At 42.9% G+C, this 20,379-nt stretch overlaps 1 protein-coding gene across 5 annotated transcripts in view; it reads right to left on the reverse strand.

Moving 5' to 3' along the window:
* Window positions 1–20,118, reverse strand: part of SNAP91 (synaptosome associated protein 91) — a 70,805-nt gene extending 50,687 nt beyond the window's left edge. For 3 of the 5 annotated variants that reach the window (XM_052682671.1, XM_052682663.1, XM_052682654.1), the window contains exons 1-3: window positions 19,827–20,112; window positions 19,274–19,433; window positions 672–814 (exon numbers count right to left, since the gene is read on the reverse strand). In XM_052682671.1, the coding sequence (XP_052538631.1) occupies window positions 672–814; window positions 19,274–19,403 (273 nt within the window). In that variant the 5' untranslated portion in view covers window positions 19,404–19,433; window positions 19,827–20,112. Of the gene's footprint in view, window positions 1–671; window positions 815–19,273; window positions 19,434–19,826 lie in introns of all 5 variants that reach the window. The other 2 variants (XM_052682643.1, XM_052682676.1) reach the window with 2 other exon arrangements.
* Window positions 20,119–20,379: the final 261 nt, after the last annotated feature.

Consider the following 20,379-nt stretch of genomic DNA (forward strand, 5'->3'; position numbering starts at 1 on the left):
TACGCTGCAGCACCAAATAAGTTCGTTGCAAGAAGATACTTTATACATTGCCAGGAAGGAGCTGTTTTACAATCATACTAATGCTTTTAGTTTTGCACAGACACATCAATCTAACCAGGTCAATAAAAAGCAACAGCAAAGACAGTACAATCCAGAAAGCTACTGAATTGAATTTACAGGTCTAGGAAGAGTTTAACAGTCACACTGAAAGGGCTATTTGGATGGTGCTACACACAAGACTTTGATGGTGCTACACAACAACTTTGATTCTCTAATGTCTTCCAAGCCATAAAAGGCCATTAATAGCAGAACCTTTTACTACACACATGAGATGGGACATCAAGAATGCAAAACCAGCATCAGAGCTTCTCCTTAGGTTTTGTTCATCATAGATAGAAGCACCAAGTAGTCTTTAATTCTGCATAGCTCTATGTTCAGAGAGCACATAAATTCTGTCACAATACTGAGGCATACTGTTCCTTGCTCTAACTCTGCAGTTATATAAATGAGAATGCAGATAATTAGCAGGCCTCTCCAAGTTAAACTATAATGCTAAAGGTAAGTTTGGAAGCTTGCTTGTCATAAATAACTATTCTTGCCCTTTTTTCTCAGGTCCTTGGTGGTTCTGAGAGATATCTTTCCAAAACTAATACTGTAAGCTTTCCGCTTACCTCGTTGCCATGAACCATGAGATGATGCGTAGTAACTAAGGCTTTGAATACAACCACCCAGCTACTATTTGTTGCTCGCTCAAACAGTGTATCAGCCATCTGGGGAATATTCACATTTGTTTCATTAGTTGCTTGGATCAAGTCTGTAGAAGAGATAAAAGGAAAGTTTTAGGTGCTACAAATAAGACAAATAAGTTCGCAGCATGGCCGAGCTCTCAGATCACCAGGCTGCAGGCCATGGCAGTGACAAACTGCAGATCCAGTGCTTAAGCTGCAAATAAAAAAAAATAAAAAAATTTAAAAAACAGAATATCTTTGAGGCTAGAGTGGTACAAGCTGACAGTGATGCCATTCTGGCTCTCCTTTCCAACAACTGTGTCCTGAGCTATGCCTCAGCCCTTCCCCATCTTTATCCCAAATGACTGTGGGGTACAGAACACTACGTGACTGCTGCTTGTGGGTTTACAAGGTAATTGTGGCAGTTCATTTTTCTGGGTCAGATTAATAAGTATTACCAAATTCTTTGCTAACAGATAGTATGTCAAGCACACTGAATCTAGCCATATCACCAGAAACAGATACTCTAGCCATCTCAGAGGTTAGAGTTTCATCAGCACGCTACAGCACAACTTCTGGAGTCTTTATGTACCTCTAGAGCAAAAGAGTACACTCAGACATGCATGAAGACCTTTTCAGCATCAGAAAAGAAAGCAAAGATGGATACGAGCTTCTATAAAAGCACCTCCTCTGCATGCAAGTAGACATTACATAGAAGAAATAAGATACCAGTGTATTCAGAGAAAGGGAACAAGAAGACATGGCTTTGGATCTTGTACATTAGAAAGGTGCATACTTGCACATGGCTGTACCAGAAATTAAGATAAATACTTAATCACAAGCAGTAGAGCAGCAGCTTTCCACTGGCATCTCTATCCCACATCTACTATTAGGATCTTTGATTTACTATGTTACTACAGATACTTGGTGGGTATCTGGCAATGACTGTTTACAAACTGTTACCTAGTTTTGGGAACACAATGGGAAACTGCATACCACAACTGCATGACTTAAGCCTGTGCAGTGCCAGCCACAGTCCTGGCAAGAGAAGACTTGACATTACAAAAGCAGTGCAAAACACTGAGGGGGGCTGAGAGATGGGGCTGAGACTTAACCTTTGAAGACCTAGGTAAAATAAGTTAAAAATTAAAAAGCTTAACTCCTAGACTAATCAGTGTCTGTTACTAATGAAAATGTTCCTACTTTCCTTTCCCTGGGATGGCAGTAACCATTGTTAATGATCTCCCACGTATTTCTCCCCTCCCTGCCCCCAACTAGAAATCCTCACCTCGCTATTCAATTTGTTCAGTGACAACAGATGTTCTTCCTTAGAAGCAGAGTGCAATTGTGTGACTGATCCTTGTACACCTCAACTACGTGCATCTGTTGCAAACACTTCAGTACTTCAGCACAGTAGTACTTGTGTTAGCAATTGTCTTTTTCAAAAAAAACAGAAATTGCAATTTGTCCGTTTCCTGACTGTGGAGTGACTTGTTTGCAGCCATAGATAAGCAAAGTTCAGCTTTAAAGTGTTTGTTCATTTTTCTGTGCATATTTTGTTTATTTGGAGCACCTTCTGAAACACGCAGTTAACTTGTACAGCCTCAGTAATCCTACCCTTGAAGGAAGCAGCTCTGCAGTCTATTACGGCAGTAAAGACACACTATTGAATGAAAGCAGTCCAGGCTCACAATTTTCGTTGATCTCACTGTAACAACAGGCTAATAATCTTCTATACTGTAATGCTGATTAATGCATTACAGAAGACTTCAGTCAGTAAAGGCCTAAAAGCAAGTCACAATCTCCTTGCTGTCTGTTCACTGCATTCAGAAGTTTTTTTTCAGACAAGCATTTGCCTTTCTCACAAGGGAGACATGCATCACATTTGCAAGCTTTCAGTCTTAAGTTTCAGTGTGTTGCTCACTATGGGGAGTGGAGATATACTCTGTGTATTCCATCTGTGGGTGTTAGGTAATGAAACCATGGGGGGTTCCACCCACAGTAGTGCCGTCAGGGCAAGCTGCAGTGCACGATCCATATGTGCTGCTGCAGCACTGCTTCTAAGCCACTCAGTCAATTCTGATCCTCTCCCTAGTGCTGGAGGGTACAGCATTACAGTCTGCAGCTCTAAATGTTTTAGGACATGAGTAATTACAGTGTGCTGAGGAGAGAGGTATGATTATATTTAAGCGTACTTCTTTCAGTGAGCAAAAAAGAATTAAACAACACATGAAGACGCTGTGTACTATCTGAGTCAGGAGAAAAAAAAAAAAAAAACAAATTGAAAAATGGGTGAGTTATCTAGTTAATTTTTCCAGGGCTGGTTTTCATTCAGCTATCATAAACAGAATTAAGGAATTCTTTCCCCAACACTGTAAAGCCTCCTCTTAATTAAGAATTGTCAGCGTCTGGTGCTGCTGACAAGCAAAGCTGAATTTATAGAACTCAAGAGTTTGTTTAGTGGCTAATTGGAATTTCAAGACAAGAATCAACTGAACTAATTTGCTTTCAGCAACCTTGGGAAGAACAGGTATGAGGAAAAAGAAAACACAATTAAAAAAATCTAGAAGCTACATTTTTTATAAGACACTCTGATGGAGATATTTACTGGACAGAAGTCACAGGTGGATTTGTTAATATGAAAGAGATAATAAAAACTATTGGATGTAGAACAGCACACTAGAAGCAATATTAAATAGTCCTGCAATGTTGATTCTGTCTGCTATACAGAGAAGTAGGATGAATGAGGATTAAAGATACCTTCATGATGAATTTTCTATTACTGCAGGCATACATATCAAATGCACTGACAGCTGATTCCCAATCCAGAAACTAGGTTCAGATGGAAGTTACATAGTAAAAAGAATGGGAATTCTACAGCAATCACAGAAGTGCTTTCAGTGATACTCTCGCAAAATCACTGAAGAGTGAAGACCTATATCCTTCACTTGAATTAATTTGCTTACTGCAAAGGACTGAATTACCATTGCCAAATCACAGTACATGACTTATAATTCTTTTCTTCACATCTTGCTAGCTGATATTTTAACACTCAGTCAGTGTAGAGATCCTTTTTTAAATTATACATTTCATTTGGAGTTGAATATACTTTTCCAGTTAAGTCTTCAGATGCAAATTTAATATACAAAAGAAAAAAATCATAAGAAAGGATAGCAATTGTTCTACATCAAAACTTAAATCTAAACACTAGCCTTTAAACTCTTTGACTAGACCACTTTTTGACCCAGTCTTGGGATATGTGCAGTTTATTCAGATAAGAGAAGCAAGTCTAGAGTATGATCAGAAACAGGGTGGCCAACAGGGCAAGTGAGGGAATTATCCCCTTCTGCTCTGCCCTCCTGAGTGTGTGTACTGTACTGTGCCCAGACCTGGGGCTCCCAGTACAGGTAGGATGTGGAACTGTTGAAGAGGGTCCAGAGAAGGTCACAGTGATGATCAAAGGTCTGGAGCACCTCTCCGATGAAGAAAGGTTGAGGAGGCTGGAGAAGAGAAGGCTTCTCTTCTCCATTGTGGCCTTCCAGTACTTGAAGGGAGTTTACAAGCAGGAGGGAGACTATCTTGTTGCACAGCCTGATAGTTACAGTACAAGGGGGAATGGCTTTAAACTAAAAGAGAGTAGATTTCAGTTAGATTTTAGGAATAAAATTTTTAGTTTTTCAGGAGATGAGGCACTGGCACAGCTGCCCAGAGAAGCTGCGGATGTCCCATTCCTGGAGGCATCCAAGCTCAGTTTGGATAATGCCTTGGGCAGTCTGATCTACTGGCTAGCAATCCTGCCTACAGCAGGGGGTTGGAACTTTAAGGATCCTTCCAACCCAAGTTCTGTGATCCTATGACTGCTGCATCTTATCCAGTGCACTTTCATACAATCTGTACCCTTCCTTCCCCACCACAACAAGGCTTTAAATTATATGAAAAAAAAAAAAAAAATCAAAAACCCTATTCCATTAACAATATTAAATAAGTTGCATTCAATTTTTGTCCTTTTCAGAGGGTCAGATGCAGCTCCCTTGGAAAGGAGAACATATAAACCACTGCCAGGCAGTGTTCTACTAGATTTGAAAAGGTGCAGCCCTAAGTTGCTTAGTTTTTCTAACTACTAAAAATGCAGAAGATGTGTGATATACTGTCTTAAAAGAATTCTTGTCACAAGCAACTGCAAGTTCCATCAACTACGTATATTTTCTACTTAAAATTAAAGTGTATTGCTCCACTGATAATGGGAGAATGTTTTACCTTTACTGTTTACATTTGAATTCTCTCCTATAAAGTAATAAAACAGAAAGATGCCATTCAGGCCAGACCATGGCAACAGCAGATTGGTCAAGTGCCTTCATGGTAGGAAAAGCCACAATGACTCAGAATAAAATCTTCTTCCTTCTTCAAAGAAGTAGGAAGCTCACTCTTGAACCCCATTTGTACAGAATTCACTTTAATTTATATGCCAAAGAATTTGTCTCAGGTAAGGAGACAGGTTCAGAAAGCAAAGGGAAAGAGGAGAAATCTCTGCCCCCATGCTCCCTTCCTCTTTCCTGAATGCCAATAGCATGACTCTACATCTACATCTACAGCTAGTTCAATAAATACACACACTTTTCCAAAGACAAATACTGAAGAGTTTTCATTGTTTCAGTAGGAAACATCAAGTTATTCTGGAGCTGAACACATCACTTCAGCATTTTAAAGACTTACACAAATAGCAGCTGAGCAACACATCGCCTTGTACTACATTTCTCAGGCAGCTTTTAATAGTTTAAAATATACAAAATGCCACTTGCATTTGGTGGACATCAAGTGATAAGGTTAGTTCACAAAAGTAGTTGCCTTGGAGAAATGCCATTCCACAGCCTATCTTAATATGGCATACTGGAAAAAAAAAATACTGCCATTAGAAGGAGAATGTCTTCTGTTAACCACTTGACCAATAACTTTTTGCAATAAAAATAATTTTTGTCACATATGGCAACACTCATACCTCATTCTACAAGTCACCTCCTTCACCAGTTCAAATCTTAACCAAAATGCACATTCAGTTAGAGAAGGAAAACAAAGCCACAGGCATCAGCCAATCTTCTCCCAAGCCTTCAAAGCATTTATTTGATTTCCTGTAAAGTATAAAATTGTTCTCTCAATCCATGCAAGCATTAAAGCCATCAACCCATTGGTCACTGTACTGCACTATACAGAGTCCTAGATCTTGCACGATACAGAGAAACAAATTTAGAGGGAATGTACAGTTGCAAGATGATTTCTGAGAAGGATAAAAGCAAGCAAATTTTCTGTTGTAAGTTTACTGCTGTAACTGAATACCAGGACTCCAGCTGTGGCCTGTGATTATCCTTCCACGAGAGTGAACAACGCCTAACATTAAGCGTTGGTTATATCAATTTGTAACTCCTATCACTCGGCTGTTTACTGGACTATCAATAACCACTAGCAGCAGCTTTCAGCAAGAACACCACAAATACACAATCCTTCCTTTTCCAGTCTGTTTGCCACATCAGTATGGGGTCATCTGCTGTAATTTCTGCCCTCCAGCATTTTATAATTAGCCTTTACATGTGGTGATGTAAAAATCCAATCATACCTGGCAGAAAGTGGTAATCAATAGAGGCATGGTGCACAAGATGTTTGAGTTGCTACACTGCTGTCATTTTTTACGCTGAGAAGAACAAATTCCCTTTAGTGCTCTCTACCCTCAGATGATCTGTCTTCCTCAGAAAAAGCATTTGCTTTGAAAAAGACTGTAGAAGTGTAAGTTACACTAGACCAAAAGAGCAGTTTGTAATCCACTACAAATCTGAATTAGCCTTGAAAAACATTGGAAGGAGCCTGATGTTTTAGCTGCATTACTTAGCTTCTATGTACTGAAAGATTAAAAACCTAGGGTGAAGATCAGACAACATACAAGCAACTTCAGTGCTATGTATATTAGCTATTGATGAATGCTAGAAAAGGGTCAGCTGAGTAGGCAGCCCAAGTGGCTGACAGGCCTAGTATTCAATACCCAGGCCATGTGTTCTCAGCTGCTTCAGTGGGATTCTCATTGGAGTCCAGCTACTTCATCAGTGTGTGTCACATGATGATATATAACCTTCAGTATAACACCTGAAAATAAAACAAGACCAGAGTCCTCATACTCCACTGAACAGACATGCCACCAGCAGCTGAAAATGGGATGAAATTCTGAACTGCAAATGAAATGCTCACAACTATGCAGTCTTGTTGGAAACGTGGGCATACTTAAAGGAAATGGATACCAAGTGTGATGCAAACCTGCCCATGTAGTCAATGCAACAGCACTCTCCTCGAGGCACACTGAAGCATAGCTGCATCAGCAAGTAATTTTTAACACCGATGGAATCATTTCAATCCATTTTGTCTCACATCTGTAATGCAACAAATAAAAAGACAGCAAGACTTTCTAAAAGCAGGAGGCTGCCTCACATGTGAATGCTGTGCCTTAAAAGAGGTTTTACAAAGCTGATAGATATCCTTTAGGGTTAGAAGGAGCACCCTCTCTGTGCTAAAAAAACAAATACAACAAGATGAAACTAAACATCCAGTTCCCTGAAGATCATTCCCTTGCATCACAGCAGTTCAACAAGAATCTTCTGCTTCTGCAAGTTGAAGCTTTTCACATACTGCACATCTCTCAATGCTAAAAAAAAGAAAAAAAGAAAATAAAATTGCTAATCTCAATGGAATATCCACCTGAGAGGAGGAGGATGCAGTTAGGACTACTAGCATTTAAAATAAACTGACAGCAGTAAGTTGTTATCTAACAGTTCAAAGCCACCACCATATCTGGAAGATGCACTTGCCACTGGCAGTGGAAGTCTCATATCAAGTACTGAGGAGTGGGAAAGTTGGAATCTGTCATGCTGGTTTAAATCCAGACAACAAACCTTCATGCAGAGGCAGATCTCTAGACTGAAATACCAAGAAGTGTCAATTAAACTCCCGTGCACACTGTGGAGTTGAGTTTTTGAAAGGTAACTTTTCATAATACTGCCTAAGCATTTTCCAGCTTCTAAGTAAACAACAGGAAGTTCTTTGCTCTCACCTATGGTAAACACTGTAACTTTTGTCTGGTAATATTCCTGCCATTCACAAATAACAGAAGAATGTTTGCATAAAGCTAAGCATAACCAGAGAGACTCACCATGGCTTAGAATGAAGAAACACATCAGAAAGTCACAGGCAAGGTTCATGTACGAAAATTGTGCTCTGTTTTAGAAGCTAGAAATGAACCATTGACTCATGATAAATTGTACTTGTTTTCAAATACTGGCACATGAGATATGCTGACTGAGATAAGCTTCCTCTGGCTTGCTGCCCCTTAGCAGAATGTACGTTCCCCTGTAAACACATTTAGATGAGGCTATAAAACTTGGATTAAGAGCTACAGGCACTATGACTGCACTGTGGATTCCAGAGTTAAGCAGTAAGATCCAAACCCAAGTCTCCATATGATAAGGTTGGGTTTAAAAACTCCAGGGTTGCTAAAGAACTGATGTAATGATTTCTTAAAGTTGGTGTCTATATTCAACCTCTATATAATGAGAAACAGCAGCTTTCAGAGCCAGGAAACAGGCCAGCTGGCTTCCCCCTTTCATACAAGTCCCACACTCTCTAAAATGAGAAGTGAAAGAAAGAGTTCCTTTAAAAGCAATTTGAACTCCCACTTAAGTGCATCTATAAGGGCTCTGTTAATTACCTGTAAAGATGCATGCTCTAGCTAGTGAAGTCTTGCATCATGGGAAGATCACTGTCCCATGTTGAGGACCTCCACACAAACTTGTTGACTTGAATAAATTATAAGAGCGTGGGCGACAAGTCACTATGTTTTATTCATGTTTTGAGCAATCATGTCTTCCTCTCATTTCTACAGAGTACCATTTTAGAACATTCTGTAAACTATCAGACTTAAGAGATACAAAGAAATTATGCCAAAGGCACTGAGAGCCTGCCAGTCTCTGCAGGCTAACAGCTGACCATCTGCTATGGAAGCATCCACTGCCGTTATGTCATCCATGTCATCCATGCTCATGCCAAGTCGAGATCCAGTTTGAAGCAATCAAGTCTACTGTCAGTAGTCATGCCACAGTTTGTCCCGCCTCTGTAACAGAGTGCAAAGTTTACAATACTTTCTTGAAAGGACGTTTCTCTGGTCTTTTAAAGAGATGGTAGAACGATCTTAGCTCAAGTAAACACCAGCCTCTTTGAATCTGCCCTTATCAGTGTTTCACATTTCAGCTATAACCTCATCTCCTAAACAGCTAGGGAAGGGGAAAACAAACAAATGATCCCATGCCTTCTTTTTCATTCCTTCTTTAAGGATATAAAACCACCTTGGCAAAACACAGCTGAATCATTTTTTAGAGCTCTATGGCCCAACTACAGCACTGGGAGCTCCTGCCAACTGCCATCTACCTGTGCTAATTTTGTGTATCAGCTTGCAACCAAAAAAAAGGGTTGATTGTCACCAGTTAGCCTCAAGCTGCAGATGCATCCTGGCATTAACTTGCAATTCTCAGTTCATATTAAAAGCACAGTATCCCTTTTGGTGGCCTTCAACCATGACCATGCCTGTGTACTCATACCATCCCACTCCCCCCACCCCGAAGCAAGAAATATCATACACTTTTGATTTTTATCAATGGCTAGAAAATAGATTCTAGCAAAGGCAATCAACTGACACAATGTCTCAGCTCAAATGGCCAAATTACATGTTACAAAAATACACAACATTAGCATGACATCGGGATGTCTCAGCATACAATTCCTTTCATTAAACTAGAATGAGATATAGATACAATCTAAAAAAAAAGCATGAAATCACATTACCCTGGACAGGGAGGAAGAACAGGAGGGTATTTAGACTTGGTTAGTCTGGAAGTCAGTAGTAATAAAGTATGCTGTCTACTGTGCCTACTAATAAGCTGTAAACCTTAGATGCCCTGTGGATTCTACCACTTGCCAGCAGCACAGAAAACACCGTATTCCATGTACATTCACAATAATATGGTCAAGTCTTGAAGGCTGACATCCAATACCATCTGTGGAACTAGTTAGGCTGCTAGTATATTGCCTCTCTGATGGACTAAAAGTACTGCAGCAAAAATTAATTTCACAACCTGAAGAGGAGAATTTTTATGAGTGCAAGCAGCCTACTGACTACTAGTCATAAACTGACTGCTAGTTACAAAGCCAGGAGGAGCAACTGACACACTCAGTGAGACCTGGAGAGCAACTTTATGAGATTCAACAAGGGCAAGTATAGAGTTCTACAGCTGAGGACGAATAACCATATGCACCAGCACAGGTTAGGGACTGATCCACTGGAAAGGAGCTCAGCAGAGAAGGACCTGGGTGCTTCCGGTGGACAACGGGTTGGCCATGAGCCAGTAATAGCCCTGTGGCCAAGAAGTCCAATGGTATCCCAGGATGCATTAAAAAAAGCATGCCCAGCAGGCCAGGCAGGTGATCCTCCCCCTCTACTCTGCCCTGGTGAGGCCACATTTGGAATGCTGGGTCCAGTTCTGAGCTTCCCAGCTCAAGAAAGATTGCATTCCTAGAGAGAGAACAGAGGAGGGCTGCAAAGATGACTGAGGGCCTGGAGAATCTCTCTTGAGGGAAAAGGCTGAGAAGGAGACCTGGGACTATCCTTGAGAAGAAAAGACTGAGAGAGGATCTTATCAATGCTTATAAGTATCTAAAGGATGGGAGTCAAGTGGGTGGGGCCAGAGTCATTTCAGCAGTACCCAGTAAGCAATAGCACAACAAGGGGCAATGGACAGAAACTGGTACAAAGGAAGTTCCACACAAACATGAGGAAAACCTTCTTTATTGCGAGAGTGATGGAGCAGTGGAACAGGCTGCCCAGAGAGCGTGTGGAATCTCCTCTAGAGATACTCAAGACCCACCTTGACACTTTCCTCTACAACATCCAGCAGGGAACCTGCTTTAGCAGGAGGCTGGATTACATGATCTTCAGAGATGCCTTCCAACCCGTATAATTCTGTGATTCTATGAACCCATCTTTTCAAAACTTCATACTGTTTTTTAGAATGTTTTGTGATTGAATTAAATACAATCAAAATAGTAATATTAGAAGTATTAAAAACAGTTTTAACAGTCTACCATGTGGCTTGCAAGACTTCAGAAAAAGCAGGCATAGCTATACTCCAGAAAGTGACAAGCTAGCCTCTGCCAAGTACTGCCTTCTAACAATTGCCAACATCGGTTTTATTCAGGTTTTGTTCAGGCCATCAAGCCCTCATCCAAGCAAAATTTTGGCCAGTAGGGAAGCTAAACAACTATGTTGAGTCTGATGAAGTGGGATACTCCAGTGTTCACTTACCAGCTTCACACTGCAATCTTACTGGTACTACTGGCCAAAGCAGAACAAAAATACTGTTGCAAACCCTTTGCTAAGGATCAGTGCCTGCGAAGATCCTAGAAAGGCTCCTTATACCATATCTTTTGAGTTCAGGGTTCAGACTAGTGCTATATTGCTCAGTTTTTTCTGTACACTGGAAGCCTTGTGCTGAGACTCTGACCCTGATTTTCCAGTTTGCATATAGTCCTTGCTGTTCAGTTTTCACAGCATTTTAAACCCAGGCAGAATATTGTTCCTAATCTGCATACTGTGTATTGAAGTTTGGTGATTCAAGTTTCATCAGACACTCACTGGTGTGACTTCTTTTGTGTCTGGTATTTTCCCTATGCACACACCAGAACTTGTCCTTTTCCACCCTTACCAACATTCTGATCTGTGCCTGGAAAATAAGCTCCAAAAAGGAACAGCACATGTTAAGTTAATGATGCTGTTCGGTACAATTGACTCATCTTTAGACTATAGAAAGACTAAGGGATGCCTTCAGCAATACCATATGTCTGCAACTGACTGTGGGATATCTTCCATTTTTTTTCCTTGAGGACTAGGGGATATACGTAGCACAGTTTTGGTAATGGAGGAGCTGCAGGAGTGACCTATATGAGAAAGGGGGTCTCTTTCATGGGCTACAGGGGATATCTGATTCAGCAGCACCATGAGCCTCCTGCTCCACCTCTGATGCTGGCGTTCGCTTTGCTGATTCTCACTTTTTCACTGCCTGTCCAGCATTTCCTGCCCCTTCTTAAATACATTTTCCCAGAGGTGCATCCAGCTCAACTTCTGGGCTCAGCCACATCCTACAATGTGTCTGTGGTGGCTGTATCTGGCCAAGGACAGTTTCTTCTCACCATGCAGACATCCTGCTGCCAACACCTTGCCATGGACATCCAATACTGAAGGAAAAGGTGAAGTGCAAAACATGTCAGTTGTCTCAAGTATCTTGAAAACAACCAGAGAAGCACCAGATGCAGGTGTGCCTTCACTATATTACCACCTCTTCAGAAGGAGAGACTAATTCTTCTCTTCAGTTACAGTTTTCTCTCAATTCCAAGACCAGCGGCTCTTCAACCTGCCAGTAGGCTTCAAGACAGGAGAGGACACCAGGTGGGGAAGTATCACCCACCACTGCCATCTTCTCCATCCAGAAAAATAGCACTGAATAGCACCCAAAACTCTGTGTGCCCTTCAGAGTTATCCTGACTGCAGTCTACTTTTAAGCACTTCAGAGGATCTTTCAAGAAACACACAGGACCACTCCACCAGGGTACTTTCTTGAACAGTACACAGAAGTCTTAACTAACGGGACAGGCTCAGGTAAGATGCATAGAGAAGATGAATTTAAGAGCCAGGTCAAGAAATCACACACACAGATCAAGTCAAACAACAGGAAATAAAAGAACAGATTATTATTATTATTATTTTAATTATTGCTTTTGTCAATCACTGCAGCCCAGGGCTATAGGATTACTGCCCCACAAGAATATGATGAGATATTCAACCAGGAAATAGAAGTGATGAAAACTATGGATGGGTCACTGCACTATTGTCTGCTCTTCCAGGAGAAGAAAAAAAAATAAAAACCACACACCTTTTTCATCTGTGCAGAACCAGAAAATGCTAGGCTTCATTTACATAAAGGAAAAGAAGCCATATTGTACTGACAATTTCAGGAACAAGGGACCACAAAGAAAGCAGAAAAGGCATGACTGCTGCATTATAAAGCTCTACTGACAGAAGTCATTACAGCAGAAAGGCCCAACCTGTCCCAAAATTGGTCATTTGCGACCTTGGCAAAGCATCTCTGACAGAAGGATCTTGACTGTTGGAAATAGACTAAGAATATGTCTTCAGTGGCAGAAAAGCCAAAGGGAGGGAGGGTAGGACTAATGAATCTAACATTATCAAGTTACACTATTTGGATAAAAGGATGTTTAATATTACTCTATTTACCACTCTTCTCTCTCCTGTCCTCCTTGTCCTTAGGCACTGCACCATAAGAAGACAGAACAGTTTAGATGCACAAAATTGAGTGATCTTGATCATGTTTCTGCCTCTGAATCCTAACTCAAACTCAAACTTCTATCCAGGATCAAACACATTTTTAAGAATTATTACTTTGCCAAGTCATATCTTAATAAAAAGGGGAACCTTCTCTTGGTACACATGCCTCAAAAACAGTATTCAAATGTGGCAAAGATGGGAACAGAGGTAATGTCCTAGGAATGTTCAAGACTAACTCAGACTTCTTATTAGCTCCCCTTACCCATTACAGCTGTTTGTACTTCTACTTAGAGATCTACACAACTCCAAATAAAGCCAGTCTTCAAAACCATTTTGAGACAGGACACGAGCTAAGTCCACAAAAAACAGAGTGCTATTCACCAGAGAGTGATGACGACAACTTTCAGGGGAAAAAGGTGCTAATCTATTATTCACTACTGAATGGCCTACTAAAGTAAAGAATCGCTTGCTTGAAATGTTTATTTTCTGAGAAAGAAATTCACAATTCAGACTACATCCTAGCTGAGACAACAAAAACAAGACATTGTACTAAAACTGATCTACATCGAAAGCCATTTCTCTCATATATAGAAACTGACAAATTATTTTTTTTATACCTCATTATATCTTATACTGTAGTGGTTTCTTTATAAGAGTATGAAGGATAAAGTCTGATTTGTGCAGAGAGTCACTTCTTGACAATTTTTTTAGAGTAATTCCACAGCCACCCGGACAAAGCATCACCTAGACTGCAGAGCAATGCAGAACTCATGTCTGTGCTACTCCCTTCAGTAAGAGGCCATAAGTGCCAACAAATCTGGAACACTCTCCAAACAACCTCAACAGCAAACAGCTTCTGAAATACACACTTCGTTTAACGATAGCGGCACTGATGCAAGGAACTGAAGATAGCACAAAAGCCATCCAGCTAGAGATACGTAATTATGTAATTATACATAGTAATATCTTGTACCTCTTTCTTCACTGAACCTGGGAAGAAAACTTAGCCCACTGCTTTTGGTCAATCACCATTTCTCTTTCAACATTAGAGACCATCTTAATTCAAACTCATTAGGTCATCCACACAGTTTGCAGGATAACAGGCAAAAACCCTTCAGAGACAAGTATCTGTATCAGTAAAACACTGACACCAGTCCTGCATTTCAGTTGCCAACATGATTTAAACTATATCTCTTTTCAGAGCCTTTGTCAGCCACATAAGAAGAGACAAAATTAGACTTGAGGTGCAAATACTTTTCTATTTCTGCAATATGCACACAGGTCATCTCCACAGTCACAGAAAATCCTCATCTTCGCTTCCACATTTCATGAAAACCTCCCAGCTTTTGATCGGCCCCCCGGAAGGGCTTCAATCTTACAAAAACTGTTTTGAGGAAGCTAGGAGACTTTACGTGGTCTTTCTAGGCCATGTGAGACATGATATTAGACACTCCAGAGCTTCCTCCAGCTGCAAAATAATTCACTGACAACATAAGACAAGGAAAATCCCAACTATTCTGATCCTTTTCAGAAAAAGGAACTTGTTACAAACAACCACAGATGTAACAGCCTCACTGCTTTCCACTTCACTTCCCTAACTGACAGATCACTGGTCTGTTTCTCAGCTAAATCCTTATAAGTAGGTCTGAACAGAGCTCCTTTCATTTTTTTTTTTTTTTTTTTTTCGGATCTATATGTGTTTTAACATTTGCAAGTCACGATATGTCCTTTCTCTGAAAACTTCTCCCTGTTGATGCCTTCAGAGCCAACACCATTTAAGACTGGATGCTTGCTTTGCCTGCCTGCCCCACCACCAAACCCCCAGCGAAGCAGTAGCACAGCTTTCATAACAACACTGAGAACGAAGCATCTGTGCTGTGCATGAGTGTTGCCCTCACAGCTGAATGACCACATCTCATGTATCCTTAACATACATATATTACATCCACAAATTCCTCAATAGCCTTTTTCACTGCTTCAAAAATAAATGCATAAATAAAACCACACTGCTAATCCTCATCTCACCATGTGAGCGCTTGCCTCACCTTCTATATCTTACTGCAATTTATTTAATGCAACACAATTAGCAGAAAGAGATGAATCAATATCACTGTGCAAACTTAAAGGCCTCTATTGGAATGAAGGAACTACAGGAGGGGAGATACCAATTTTTAAGTCCAAAAGGATCAGAGCTCTGATGTTCTAGCTGCAGTGCCTGGCCCCAAACCGTCACTGCATCCTATATTTATGCTTTTCCCCCACAGACATTTGAGAATTTGTTCAGTGTATGACTTCCAGCAGAAGTTCTTACTGGTATGAGAGCTGGGATTCAAAAAAGTGGTAAATGTTACTAATGAATGTAAGCAGCCTATTCACGCTCTGTACTTCTTCCTTACATAACAAGTCTGTGCAGCACCCAGAGTCCATGCCAAAGGACAGCTACAATGCAGCATCCACAGCAAAGCCTGCACTTGTAAGCTGAGCAAGTACAGAAAGCCACACCAAGGTAAGCATGAAGCAGCTCAGCTTTTGTTCACACAAAAAACTTCATTATACTTTTTTCTCCCTTCCTTGTGCACATGGATTCACACTCAAATCATGCTTTTTAACCCTGACAGCAACTTCCCTCTACTCAAGCACTATTTACCAAAAATTAAAAAGAAACAAAACCAAACAAACCCTCCACACACCTCACCACCCATTTTCTTTCTGTAACCTCCAGAGCTAATGCCTTCTGTAGAAAACATGAGGACAGGCACTGTGTCCCATCCTCACAGGACTCGTGTTCAATGGTTGACCTTTCCACTTCATTTACAAAGCCCAGCTGCTAAGCAGGACACTGGCAGGTAGCAGCCAGGTGTCATGTCACACAACCCAAGACACTAAACACAATTACAGAGATCCTTAAGGATGCAGAACCACTGTGCTGATAGTACAATTACAGCTTTTAATAATACACTGTTCCAATCACCTCACATATCGTCTCTAGTACCTACAGCCCTCGCTGTCAAAATCCTTCACACCTCAATTGAGAATGTAAGGTAAGTTTTGCCTTCCATTTCCTTTCCCTGGCCCTCCTGTGCTACTTATCCATCAGCAATGCAGCCAGCCATGCAACTTAGAGCACAGCCCCCACCTGCAGCGTTTCCTGCACGCAGGCAGGGGATGGGCCTCTGGTTCTCATTACAGCACCAGACCCATCCTGACACTTGCTCACAAGACACACACTAGAGTTCAAGGAGCTGCTTGACAATTCACGGTGCTGAGGAGATGTCTCAGGTTTAAGAGTCTGAGAATACTTTATCTTCTAAAATATGAACCTGATTTTCATTTATAGCCTGCAATTTTGAATGTGTGCATCTCCCACTGATAAGATTCTGTCTTTAATGATCCCAGATAGTTAAATGCTCAACTAATACACACGGCCTAGAAAACAGAAGATAAAACGAACAAGGACTTCTTCCCAGGAAGTGATTCCCCCCCCTCCTCATGGGTATCTCACATGTAGGTGGACAGGAAATGGCAGGGAAGCCTGCAGGCTTCAGACTCCCCCAGTCTCATTCCCAAAGTAATAACACTAGCATCAATATCCAAGCACAACTCTTTTCCAGACCTCATTACAGCACTGGTAAATTGTTTCTACCACACTTCTCACTTCAATCCTACCTATTCCATATAGCTCTTTCTCTTCTCTACAGATGTGTGCATGCACATGTGTGTAGAATATATGCACATTAATATTGCATAGACACAGCATGGTTTTAATTATACAAGAGCCAAGCTTTTTTCTTTTTCCATTTTAAAGCTGAAGTTTCTAGTAACAGACACAGTAGGACTGGCCATACACAGCCTACAGATTGAGAAGTGTAGACAGCTACCAAACATCAACATAGGCGATATCAATAACCAAGAAATTTATAGTCTGTTGATTATCCACCCTCATCAGAAGATCTTTTACTAACTTACAAGAAAACAAGGGAGATTACATGACATTAAGACAGCAGATCTATGTTAACAACAGTTTATGCTTAAGTCAGTTTTCAGTCAATGGTAATAAATCAGAACCACAGAATGGCTTAGGTTGGAGGAACCTTAAAGTTCATCTAGTTCCAAATCCCTGTCATGGGCAGGGCTTCCCCCCACCACATTAGGTTGCCGAGGGCTCCATCCAACCTGGTCTTGAATGCCTTCAGGGTTGGGGCAACCACAGCTTCTTTGAGCAGCCATGCCAGCTCCCTCTGGCACCACCCTCTGAGTAAAAACTTTGTCCCTAATATCTAACCTGAATCTCCCCTCTTATGTTTTAAAGCCATTCCCCTTTGTCCCATACTATCAGACCATACAAATAGCCAGACTCCCTCCTGCTTGTAAGCTCCCTCTAAGTACAAGAAGGCTGCAGTGAGGTCTCCCCAAAGACTTCTCCAAACTGAACAAGCCCAACTCTCTCAATCTTTCTTTATAGGAAGGGTGCTCCAGTCCTCTGAACATCTTTGTGGCCCTCCTCTGGACCAGCTTCAGCAGCTCCACATCATTCTTGTACTGGGGGTCCCAGGCTTGGACTCAGTACTCGAGATGGAGCCTCATGAGGGCAGAGTAGAGGGAGACAACTCCTTCCCTCTTCATGTTGATCATCCCTCTTTTGATGCAGCCCAGGATATAATTGGCCTTCTGGGCTTCTGCAACGGCACACTGCTGGCTCATGCTCAGCTTCTAGTCCATCAGAATCCCCAAGTCCTTCCCCACAGGGCTGCTCTCAATGAATTCTTCTACTGACCTATATATATATATCTGGATTGCCTCAACTTAAACGCAACACCTTGCACTTGGCCTTTTTGAACCTCTGTAGATTCCTGTGTGCCTACTTTTTGAGCATGTCCAGGTCTTTCTGGATGTCATCCTTTCCTTCTATTGGGTCAATTATATCATTCAGCTTGGTGTCATCAACAAACATGCCGAGAGTACACTCAGCATCTCTTTGCCATACACACAGAGCACTGGACATGGCTGAAGGCTGACATGCTGTGTTCCATCTGAACGGCTAGCCATGAAATCATTAGCACCAAAATCTGTAATTATTTTCCAGAAGTAATACTACCTCCTGTGAAGAAATATAGTATAATCAGAACTGTGTTTGCATGCACCTGCACCAGCATTACTTGATAATGGAAGTAGCCAAGAGACTTCTTGATACAATACTCAACTAACCTTCTCTTCTGAGTGTTTTTTACCATATGTTTCAAGCATTAAAAAAAAAAGAAGAAGAAGAAAAGAAAAAAAGAAAAAGCACTTACTTTCAGGCATCATTAAAACCTGCTGTTGATTGCAACCAAAGCTGGACAGTTTCTATGGTGAACAATGCCAATTACCATCATACAATTAAGTACCTTCACCATCCTAACTCCTTGGTGTCTCCAAGAAGGGCCTGACAGTTGAGTGGGTTGAAAAGAAGGAATTGTCAAGATAAAGCATTACAAGCTTATTGCCTTTTAAGAAACGTTTTGACTTCAACCTTGTTTCATGCATTAACCAGCTACAGCAAGTCCAGAACAGACAATAAATCTCTGAAACAAAGCCTCAAGCCATCCTCAATAAAACATGACAGAAACCACCAGGCAGACCACAAAGCTGCTATCAGATGTCTAAGACCTCAGCACCTGCCCTTACCCTCTCCAAAAGCCATTCCAATCCACAGCATACTGCTGACCACTATGCCGTCACCTAACCTCTTCAGAAGGCCTCTATAGAGAGGCCATGCTCCTGGCAAAGCACTTATTTGTTCCTGCTGGGCCCCACCATGGCCGGGGGAGGCAGTGGCAGGCAGGTGCCATCCTGCCATGTGCACGACCCCCTTCCCAGGCTGGGGCTGTGCTCTGTGAGGCACGCTTTTCATCTAGAAAGGCAGCGCAAAGCAAGAGGTCAAGAGGAAAAAAATGGCTGAAAGAGTGGTATTATGCAATACGAGAAGAAATGCAATAATAACTCATCGTCTCCTGGAGATTTCTCACAGCCCTTTCCACTCACGAGCTGGATTACAGTAGCAAGCCAGAAAGCCCAAAGCCACATCCCAGAGGGCCGCAAGCTCAGCCCCGGGTTTCACTGCGGATACAAAAGGGATGCTTACAGTCCAGGTGCTTCTTCTTGGGCCCCATCACTTCATGCGTGGTGGCTTTGCAGACGGCTCTGGCTACGGCCGATCCCGTAACGCTGTACTGAGCAGCTGCGATGCGATCTGTCAGCGTCTGACCCGACATCTTCGGTTGCCGTTCGTGCCGCTGCCTGCTCTGCAGAGGCAGAAAACACGCGAGGGGAAGGGGCTCGCGGGCTGCGGGCCGTGGGGAGGCGGGGGCCGCCGCACAGGGCTCCTCCGGCCCCCCCGCCCTGCTGCGCGAGCGTTCGCCTCGCCAGACAATTCCAGAGCGGTTGCCTGGGGCAAAAAAGGGCGATTTCAGACACTGCGGGGATAGGGGAAAAAATAAGGAGAATAGAGGGAGACGGCACAAACCGCGAATGAGGGCCGGGGTGGTGGGGAAGCGGGGGGGAGGAGGAAAGCTCACCCCCACATCACCTGCCCGCGTCCTGCCCCTCGCCGCCTCCCCGGCCTGCCCGCTCCCCCCGCCCCGGGAAAGGGCCGCCATCAGCGCCTGGGGGGTGGATCAGGCAGAGTCGGCACCGACCTGTCAACGCGTCCTTCCCTCCGTCCTCCGGCCGCCGCCGCCCAGAGCCCCCCCCGGCCCCGATAGCCCCAGGTGCGGGGCGGGCTGCCCCCTCCTCCCGCCGCCGCCGCCGCCGCCGGGATGCGCTGGGCGTGCACGGCCGGGAGCCGCCGCTGCTATTTCCAGCCTAATCCTCCCGCAGCCTAATCCCCGCGCGACTGCCGCAGCAGCGCCGCCCCCAGCCCGGTGCAGAGGGCGGAACGCAGCCGGCCCGCACGCCCGCTGCAGGTCGGTGGCCCGGCGCGGTCAGGTGACGCGGGCTTGAGGCGGACCGTGCTGAGCCGTGCTGAGCCGGGTCGGGCCGCTCGGTTCCGCCCGGGGAGCCCCCCGCCCCGCCGCGCCCCTTAAAGGTGACGCCTAGAGAGTGCCGGGGGGCTGCGGGTTTCCAGCGGAAAAAAATAATAATGATAAAAACAAAAGCGTAACTAAATAGAACAGCGCCGGAAGAATAAAGAACGCACAGCACCTTGTGCAAATGGGGAAGACAGCAGGAGCCGCCGATGCTTCTTCCTCT

The sequence above is a fragment of the Tympanuchus pallidicinctus genome, unplaced genomic scaffold (assembly GCF_026119805.1).
Source record: "Tympanuchus pallidicinctus isolate F22 unplaced genomic scaffold, pur_lepc_1.0 scaffold1, whole genome shotgun sequence".
Taxonomy (NCBI): domain Eukaryota; kingdom Metazoa; phylum Chordata; class Aves; order Galliformes; family Phasianidae; genus Tympanuchus; species Tympanuchus pallidicinctus.